Here is a 9,758-nt window from a genome sequence, read left to right as displayed (position 1 = left end):
GTCGGTATAGCTCTGTATCTGCTGCATCATTTACCATTTTCTTTAATCTGTCTCTAAAGGTGCCCCAACTTAATGGAGTTGCAATACTAAATTGTTCCATATCGTGAAAAAAATCACTTAGTCACTTTATTTATCTGCAATAGCTTCTCACAAAAAAGGTGTGCAGTTGTTTGTAAGTCCCACAGTGTTCTACCAGTCATACACTGCACCCTTGTCTAATGTTCATTTTCTGCATTTTGGGATATTCATTTTTACAGCCGCAGGCTAACTTATACCCTAGTAATAAGTTATCTTCTGATATTTGTCCATCCCTGTGGTGGTGGTAGTAGTTTTTAACCAATGGTAGCAGGATGATACAAATAGATTTTACTGTGGAATTATCTACCTACAAACTGCTAGTTAACGCTACAATATAATTGTAACTTTCGCAAGGCGTTTGCAAAGCAGTGTCATAAACAAGATGTAAACGCGCCTTACGGTGTAGCCAAGTTAAAAATACATTGGAAGTAGTCGAAATAATCAACAGAAACTTCTAAACCGCAACACAAGACAAGATCAACATTGCAATTATAGTGTTGTCCTCAAGTAGCTTCCCACACACTGCCCTGACAGGTCATGTAAGGACATTTTGGCAGACAGCCGGGTAGGCAATCGAATTAGTTTACGGTCCGCATTAAACATCCTTCAATACCACTTTTTTTTTATGGTCAGCGCGTAGCTCAATCCATCTCGTAAAGAGCATATTGTAATCGTAGAATTGTTTATTTTTGCTAAATTCCCGAAATTATTAGAGCGCCAAGAGTCGCTGACGAATGACGTCAGGACGTATTACATTGAATGATGACGCCGTTTGATCATTAAAAAAAATCTGCCGTTAAAAAATATCAGAGAATTAGGTCAGCAAACTAACTCAGTACCAACGGCCACGCTATGGGTGTAACTACCGTGTTTTTTAATATATAACCTTCACAAAGACGCGACCTGGGCATACAATATACAACGTTAGGAGAGAGATGTCCGGTGTTTCCAGCATCTGCAGACCGGAGCCGTAGACCGGTCCGTCTGTCTGCTTGCCTCCCTCCGCTGGGCTTTGGAGACCCGCAAACCCATAAAACGTTAACACTAGCTATTGTAGTCCCGGCCAGGCTGGGGCTGAATGGTTAGCCGGGGAAGGAGAGACGTCGACACACACCACCAGACAGAACCCGAAGGCTTCCCTGCCGAGACCCAGGAAATTACTCCTCGCCTCGTCTCGAAAGCCTGGTAGCAACACAGTGCACATTTCAGTAACGATAGTTCCAGTAAGTTTACCGCCAGACATGATCAATAATAATGACTGCCCCGGCTAACACCGGCTAGGTGGCCCACCTCATATACATACTAAATGCTGCAAAGCTAAGTTATATGTCCGTTTATGTTAATGTGTTGCTTTAACGTTACTTTAATTATCTCGAATTAGCTAGCTAACTCACACCTCCAAAATGTATTGATGCGCTAACTGTTAATGCAAATTATCTCATGATGGCAGTGTAGCATAGCATAACGTTACTGTACACAGTTAACGTTATTGTTAACGCGTTCTGTCTAGTTAATAGACTTTACCAGCAATAAGTCATGAACCCCAGACATATTAAAGTGGACAATTACACATTTAAAATAGATATGCAAATATTTGCACTAACCAGGTAATGTGTGCCAAATGTGAAGTTAAGATGATCTAGCTAAGTAGGCTAATATCCTTAAATGTATTCGGATATCATTTGCGCCCTGCTACTGTTGGAATACCAATAAACTGACTTAAATTGGGTGTACCCTGATACACTCCAATATATTGTAAATGAATAGGAATTAGCCTACACATCAATGAATTAAGGTTTGGGTGACAATTCAGTACTATAGTTAATGTCTTTCATGTGGAATAATAATGTATTAGGATTTTACAAAACTCAGTTGTCTGAATTAATTACTTCAAATATAGGGATGCAACCAATGATTATTAGTATCTAGTACATACAATGTAAGGATAAAGCCCAGCAGAGACCAATGACCTTCCTATTGCTGGTTGTGTCTGACCAACAATTCAGAAATATTCAATTGTATTCAAATGTAATGCATGCATTCGATAAGATGAAACCAGCAAATGTTTAGTCTTTTTTTGCTTAATAAATTAAAAATATTTGCATACAGAAGTGATGTAGTGCGTAGGGTAGTACAGTACACACATTTATACAACCTTATGTTAGCAAGATAAGCTGTATGACAGTTTAAGTGTAAAGTAGGGCTGAATGATTTTGGGGGGGACTCTAATTGCGATTTTCCTACCAGATATTGCAATTATGATTCAATTTGCGTTTTTTTAGCTACATATTGCACCTTCTATGATCATGTTAAATAAAGTAATAAAAAATAAATGAAAGATCCACTGAAAATAGTAAACGATCTGTGATATGTAACATTATTCCAGGATTAATCTTATGAAAAAACAGTAAATCTAATAATGAAAAGAGGAATAAAAAATGTTAAATCAAATGTTACACCAAACATTCAACTAAATATTTCACGTTCGATTAATCAGGGTCTTCATGATAAGCTAATTGCATTCTTTCGATTTGAAAACGATTAATCGTTCAGCCTTAGTGTAAAGTATCATGTTTTTAGTGGATATAAGAAACTATTTGTTGGATGTCTTATTGAATTCCAGAAATAATTGAATAGATATCCATATATATTGTTGTTCTACTATATCATGGTTATAAGTAGGTTTGAAACTTAACTACTGATCCATCTTTTGGTAATTGTTATGGTCATTGCATTGTCATAAAGCACAAGAGCTTAAAATTGCTTCTTGTCTAAGTAAGTCCTAAATCCTAAAGGTAATCAGCTTCTATTGATAGGAAGCAGAAAAGCCAAGCCACTGCTGTGAAGCTGCATTTTATAGGACTTAAAACACTGAAGAAACCGAGGAAAGCTAATCGTCGATCGAAGTATTTAGGAATAAAACAAATCCCTTGTTTAAGAATTAAACAATCCCTTGTATGATGTATTTGCATATTTGTTATGTTTCTTCCACCAGAAAAAACATAATTCAAGGACTTGGGCATGTGAACCCAAACACCTAAGACATGTGAGTCTCGACCTTTCTGTCCCAGATCTTCTTTACCCTGAGTAGAAATTGAAGTTTGACAATGTCGAGCCGCCGGAAATCGACCACACCTTGCATGGTGCTGCCCACTGATGTGGTGGAGCAGGAAGAGGTGGAGGAGAAAACCGAGAGGACAAAGGAGGAGGAAGAGGAGGAGGAAGGGAAGAAGAAGGAGGGAGCAGAGGAGCTGGGTCAGGCAGTAGTGGTTGTCCCCACCCCTCCAGATACCGGTAAGATTTCTTTGGGCCCATTCTCCCAAGTGTACACAACAATGCCACTTTTTTAGCCTGAAATATGTACAAACTGTCAATGAATGCATTATTATTATTATTATTATTATTATTATTATCATAGATGAGCCCAATCTCTCTGCTGTAGAAGACAACGAAGTCCTTGCTCCCTCACTAAAGCTCAGCGCTACAAACCCTCCTGAGGATCTAAGCAGCGACCAGCCGCCCCAAGAACAACAGTGTGATACACCCGAGGAGGGAGAAGCAGACCCTGCCACGGTTGCTGCCATTTCCCTCAGCAAGACCCCCATCATGAGGATGAAGACCAAATCTGAACCCAAGAGGATCGCCGTGTCCCTGAAATCAACAGACAAAGCGGTTGATGGTTTTGGAAGGGGTGGTGAGGGAGAGGTGGGAGGAGATCAGGAGCCCATTGAAGCTCCTCTCGGGCCTATGACGCCCGTGGAGATGCTGCTGCACGACTCCATGAAGCTCGGGGGAGGGGGCTTGCTGGTCAGCCCATACTCAGAGCAGCAGAGAAAATCAGCAACTTTAAACCCCACAGTTCTGCCTGCTGGCCTGGCACAGGTAGAAAGTCTTGGTTATTGATGTTTAAGTAGACTCATTGCAGCAGCATGGGTGTAAGAATACTTTTATTATATACAGTACATTTACCTCTATCTGTGAAAAATGAATGCATGTTTTCAGACTCAACAGCGTTCCTGCACACCTAAAAACGCCTGGGAGGCTTTAGATAATGGGTGGCCTTAATGTTAAATATGCCCAACAGAAGGGCTGGATGTCAACTTCCCAGAACAGCAGCCCAGCAGCTGATAGATATTCATTGTCTTGTTCAGAGACACTTTGGCAGGACAGCAGCCAAAAAGACCTCGGAGCAGTGTCTCACCTTTCCCACTATGTAGCATTATCTGTCCAGACCTTTTTTTCATTTCTCCCCGTCTTCCTTTATTTCAGGTGCTGTCTGCTTTCCAGGCCCAGCAGAGTGCAGCAGCAGCTCAGCCTCAGCTGCTGATTCCCCTCAGCAGCATCCCATCCTACAGTGCAGCTATGGACACCAACCCCCTGCTGGGCAGCACATACAAGAAGTTTCCTTACCCCTCAATGGCCGAGATCAACAGCCTGGCAGCACATACACAGTTCACAGAGGAGCAGATCAAGGTAGAGCAAAGTTGGCTGTTGTTTTCAGTAGGTTACCTCTGCTGACAAAGGATCTTGTCTGTTATAAGATACATGTACATAAAAAACTTCAAATAGAAGCTCCTTACTCTGCATATTACTATGTATATATTATTTATTAAGTAAACATCCACCTCAATCTTGATTTGGAATTTAGGTCTGAAGTATACTAAGTATGGCCTTTTTGCCTATTTTGTAAATGGTGGAGTCAAATGTACTTGATCTCCACCCAGGTGTGGTTCTCAGCCCAGCGGCTGAAGCACGGTGTGAGCTGGACTCCAGAGGAAGTGGAGGAGGCCAGGAGGAAACAGTTTAATGGCACGGTGCACACGGTGCCTCAGACCATCACTGTCATACCTGCTCACCAGCTCTCAGCAGCTGCCAACGGCCTGCAGTCCATTCTTCAGACCTGCCAGATAGTGGGCCAGCCCGGCCTGGTATTCACACAGGTAGGTAAGGAAAGAAAACACGGCTTTGAACTGCCTTGCCTGGAACCCAGTCACCTTAAGACATATGGCTCTGATATGCTCTAGTTGTTGGGTCGTCTGCTTTGGTTTAGCTGGTCTCGTTCGACATCACTCAACAAAAGTCAGCCTGGCATGGCTTGAGTTTAATTTTAACTTTTAAACAATTTAGTTGTTGCAACTTTGGATTGGACATGAGTTTCTGTATGTCTGTCACCCTGCCTCAACTATTTATATTGAATTAGTAAATGGACTGTTTTTATATAGCGCTTTTCTAGTCTTAACGACTACTCAAAGCGCTTTAACATAGTACAGGAACCATTCACCATTCACACACATTCATACACTGTGGCCGAGGATGCCGTACAAGGTGCCACCTAGATTATTAATAATAATAATAATAGTAATACATTTTATTTATAACGCACTTTACATTTTAAACATATCTCAAAGTGCTACAGGGTAAAAGCATCAATATAAAAGACAGATAAAGCATTAAAACGGGAGACGAAAAGCAGCAACTAGCGAGTTTAATTAAAAGTCATAGGTCTTGCTAAAAAGAAATGAAACATTTTCTTTGCTTTAATGATCTTTTTATTAGGGCTGCACAATTAATCGTGATTTTATCGAAATCGCAATGATTTTATGATTTCATGTAAGTTACAAAATGCTAACCATATTCCCTGTTAGCAGATAGGTTTACTGTATCATTGTGGGATGTCTCTCTAATTTACTTTTAATGATCTTGCAGTTGGAGTGGCCAAAAGAAACAATATACTGTATATAGTTAGCTCAGACTCACTCAGGACTCTTTCCATACAGTAAACTAAAGTGTTATAGATCATGGCTACAGTCACTTGAAACTATAAATACATCCCTGTTTGGCTATCTGGCTCATCCTCCCATTCTGTGTGTCATTATTTTCTCTCTCTGTGTAGGTTGGCCCAGGAGGGCACCTTCCAGTGACAAGTCCCATCACTCTGACAGTGGCAGGGCTGCCCAGCCAGTCCCAGAGCTCCAGCAGAGTTTCCTGCCAGCCCACCCCAGCAAACAGTGAGCTGAAACGGGCTACTACTGTCCAGCCTCCCTCTCTTTCTCCACAGGTAGGGACAACACTTTTTTGCTCGTGTTCTCTCAATTGTGTTACCGCAGCTTTTTATTTTTTTATTTTTTTAGCCCAATCAGTGCACAAAATTACAACATGGTGTCGCTATCAGTAGTATGTAATTTGTGTCTTAACTCAAAAAAGTTGCACAAATCTCATATGTAGTCATTTTTGTCCAGGTATTTGTTATGTCTGTGTGCAAAATGGCAGTGTAAACACGTATTTAATATATAATTCCCTTCCCTTTCTAAGGAAAACTCCGCCCTCAGTGCTGACACATTCAGTTTGCGGCCGAAGAAGTCCAAAGAGCAGCTGGCAGAGCTGAAAGCCAGCTACCTGAAAAACCACTTTGTCACTGATACAGAAATTTCCCGGCTGATGAAGCTCACCAACCTCACAAAGGGAGAGATCAAGAAATGGTTCAGTGACACCAGGTACAACCAGCGCAACTCCAAGAACAGCAATGTCATAGTTTTCCCTGACGGAGGGGGCAGAGGAAGTGGCAACTGTGGTAGCAGTGCTGGCCCCACCATTGTTATTGACTCAAGCGATGAGACCCCCACATCTCCCCATCCTCCGCGCACCCCTCCTGTGAAGGAGAAGGAGACACGGCCCAAAACATGGAATCCATTCCCAGATTTCACCCTGCAGAAGTTTAAGGAGAAGACTCCGGAGCAGCTGGTGGTGCTGGAGGAAAGTTTCAAGAAGAGCGGCACCCCATCAGATGAAGAACTAAGCCGCCTGAGAACAGAGACTAAACTGACGCGGAGGGAGATTGATGCCTGGTTCACTGAGAGACGAAAGATGCCGTCTGTCAGTACTTCCCCCCCGGGTTCTTCAGAGGGAGGAAAGATGGAGGTAGACGGAGGAAAAGCAGGAGAAGGAGCCACTTCTTCTTCTCCTTCTGCCTCCTCGTCTCGTAAAGGTAGCCAAACTCCTCCTGGCGGTCGGAGCAACAAAGACGTGAAAGATAAGAGTAAAAAGACTCCGGAGCAGCTCCATATTTTAAAAAGTGCCTTTGTGCGGACCCAGTGGCCCACACCAGAGGAGTACGCCCAGCTGGCAGAACAGAGCGGCCTCCCTCGGTCCTACATCGTCAGCTGGTTCGGGGACTCTCGGTACTCGTGGAAGAACAGTAACCTGAAATGGTTCTTCCAATACCAAAGTGGCAACGTCGAAGGGCCAAGCAGCGGAGGAAGCAATAAAATGGGAAGCAGCAGCAGCAGCAGCAGCGCCAGTCGAAAAAGACGAAGCCGAAATCGTGGTTGGGGGCGGTCCCGAACCAGAAAGCAGCCAAGAAGATCTGCCTCCTGCAGTGCAGATGTGGATAGATCTCCCCCGTCAAAGAAATTCAAGAGTGGGAGGGAGATTCTGAGGGAGTACTACATGAAGCACCGCTTTCTCAATGAGCAAGACCTGGATGAGCTTGTCACCAAGACCAACATGAGCTACGAACAGGTAAGGACATGGGATACGACTTAGGTTTGTGTCATTGTTTCCTGTCATTGTATCCCTCCATATGTTCTTTTTTCTTTACATTTGTAAAAAAAATGTATCATAATTGGCCCTAGAAATCTATCGTAAAAATTAGGGATGCACAATATACCGTTTTTTTTTTAATCACCATCGCAATATCAACAGGCGCAATGAACACATTGCGTAAGGCTGCGACATATCGCAAAAGACACTCAGTGATTTCTTTTGTTAGGTGAAAGAAAATAGGAGAAAACTGCACTTTATGATGTAACTGGGTTAACTCAGTTGGTAGAGCAGGCGCACATATACTGAGAGGTTTATGCCTCGACGCAGTGGTCCATGGTTCGAGTCCGACTTGTGACGATTTCCTGCATGTCTTCCCCCTCTCTCTTCCCCTTTCGTATCTAGCTGTCCTATCCATTAAAGGCGGAAGAGCCAAAAAAAAATGTAACTCTCTTTTAGTGGTGTCTTTTATATTCAATTCAATGTTCAATTTGTTCAATAACATTTTATTTGGATGAGATTTCCTTTCATTTGTTTAAAATTCAACAAGCAATTTGTTGTATTTTAGTAGAATACTGAAAGCAGCAGAAATGCAGAACTGAGTACATTTAAGTATCCGTTTATTTATCGCAAGTAATATCGTTATCGCAATATTCTACACCGTTATGGCATTTTTTCCTCATATCTTGCAGACCTGGTAAAAATAAAGTATGATATGTGTTTAGCCTTTTTTAACTCATGTGTTTCATTAAATAGCACTGTCCCCTTCTTAAATAAACTGAATTAAATTGAAGTTGTAGAACTTGTGCTAACTCATCTTCATGTCATTAAAACCTACCAGTTAACAGTCACTAAAAGGTTCTTGCACTCCAGGAAGTCTTGTGGACCAAAGCCTCTGAAAGATCAAGATCAAAAGTGTGAAAGAACTCACTCTGTTAATGTTGTAGTCCTCAGTCCTTCATGAGGTAAAATGAAGTTTGAATTCCCAGAAATATCACACCGAAGACGTGAGCTCGGTGCCCTGAATGGTAGCTACAGCCCTGCGTTCATCACACAGTTAACGCGTTCCTCTCTTTCGTCAAAAGGTGAGGGAGTGGTTCGCCGAGGTCCAGCGGCGCTTGGAGACGGGGTCGGATCCCTTCCTGGAGGCGGCGGCGGCGGCGGCGGCAGGAAGGACAGGCGGCGGCAAAGCAGGAGAGGGAGGGGAGACGCAGGGAGAGGCGTCGACCGTCACCGCGGAGCAGCCCGGCACGGGGGTGGGAGACGAGGATGATGAGGATGATGATGATGATGAAGGCGACGACGCCGACGACACAGACGACAGTGAGGTTTGGGAGCCGTCGCGCAGCGTCAGGAAATCCTTGTCAGTCTCCGAAGACTAATGATTGTGGAAAGCACGGTGAAACAACACAGAATGTTACAAGAGAAATATAGTTTTATGATCAATGGAAGACGGTTAACTCAACCAAGTCTTTTTGCCACTGATTAGCGAATGTACTCAACATGAATTCACTGTATTTTGAAACTATTTCTGACATCACACGTCTACACGAGACTAACAGATGGACTATTAGCTTTAGCTCACTCTCTCAATGCTTACCTTATTAACTGTAAGTCATGTGTAACAGTTTAGAGTCATGGTAAAGAAGGAGTTTTTAGCAAACTCTGGCACAGCAAACTCTGAACATCAAGCGCAATCTTCAAGCTGAAGAAGAAAACTGTTGAGTTGAAATGGTTACCCAAAAAAAAGACTGTGTGTCCAGACACATCCGTACAATGGATTTCAATTGATGCGTACTGACTGTTGTAAACTAGAGATTCTACTGTCAGCCACCCCCCCTTTGTGAAATTAGCAATCCTTGTTTGCTCAAATGAAACCAGTAAGGAAGTTGTATTTACACGTGTGTGCTGCATATCCTTGAGAAGGAACCTGGAGCCCGTTCAATCTTCAATGTTATGAACGTTTCACCCCTGGTACCAAACTTAACCCCGAAATTCCACCAGCTGCGGAACGGCTGCAGATCGGCTCCGCTGCGTGTCGGCTCCGTGCTCCGCCGTCCTTCGATACCCACCAGGTCCGGATTTGTTGCAGATCCGCAGACGTTCTGCAGCCGGTGGAAATTGGGTGTAACAGCGCACAC

The 9,758-nt window shown here is 43.0% G+C and overlaps 1 protein-coding gene across 4 annotated transcripts; it reads left to right on the top strand.

Annotated features, from left to right (window-relative positions):
- The first annotated feature begins 844 nt into the window (after window positions 1–844).
- LOC120562676 (zinc fingers and homeoboxes protein 1-like) lies at window positions 845–9,451 on the top strand. 4 transcript variants are annotated; one of them, XM_039806520.1, is made up of 8 exons: window positions 845–1,301; window positions 3,150–3,372; window positions 3,497–3,960; window positions 4,348–4,551; window positions 4,803–5,018; window positions 5,972–6,136; window positions 6,391–7,596; window positions 8,703–9,451. In XM_039806520.1, exons 2-8 carry the CDS (start codon window positions 3,186–3,188, stop codon window positions 8,997–8,999), a joined length of 2,739 nt encoding a protein of 912 aa, XP_039662454.1. In that variant the 5' UTR covers window positions 845–1,301; window positions 3,150–3,185; the 3' UTR covers window positions 9,000–9,451. The 4 variants fall into 4 exon arrangements, with proteins under 4 accessions (XP_039662454.1, XP_039662455.1, XP_039662451.1 ...); XM_039806521.1 differs by having other exon boundaries at window positions 3,074–3,372; window positions 3,521–3,960; XM_039806517.1 differs by having other exon boundaries at window positions 3,074–3,372.
- Window positions 9,452–9,758: the final 307 nt, after the last annotated feature.

The sequence above is a fragment of the Perca fluviatilis genome, chromosome 7, assembly GCF_010015445.1.
Source record: "Perca fluviatilis chromosome 7, GENO_Pfluv_1.0, whole genome shotgun sequence".
Classification (NCBI taxonomy): Eukaryota; Metazoa; Chordata; class Actinopteri; order Perciformes; family Percidae; genus Perca; species Perca fluviatilis.
Note: the sequence above shows the minus strand (reverse complement) of the source record. Positions and strands in the feature narration are given on the sequence as shown.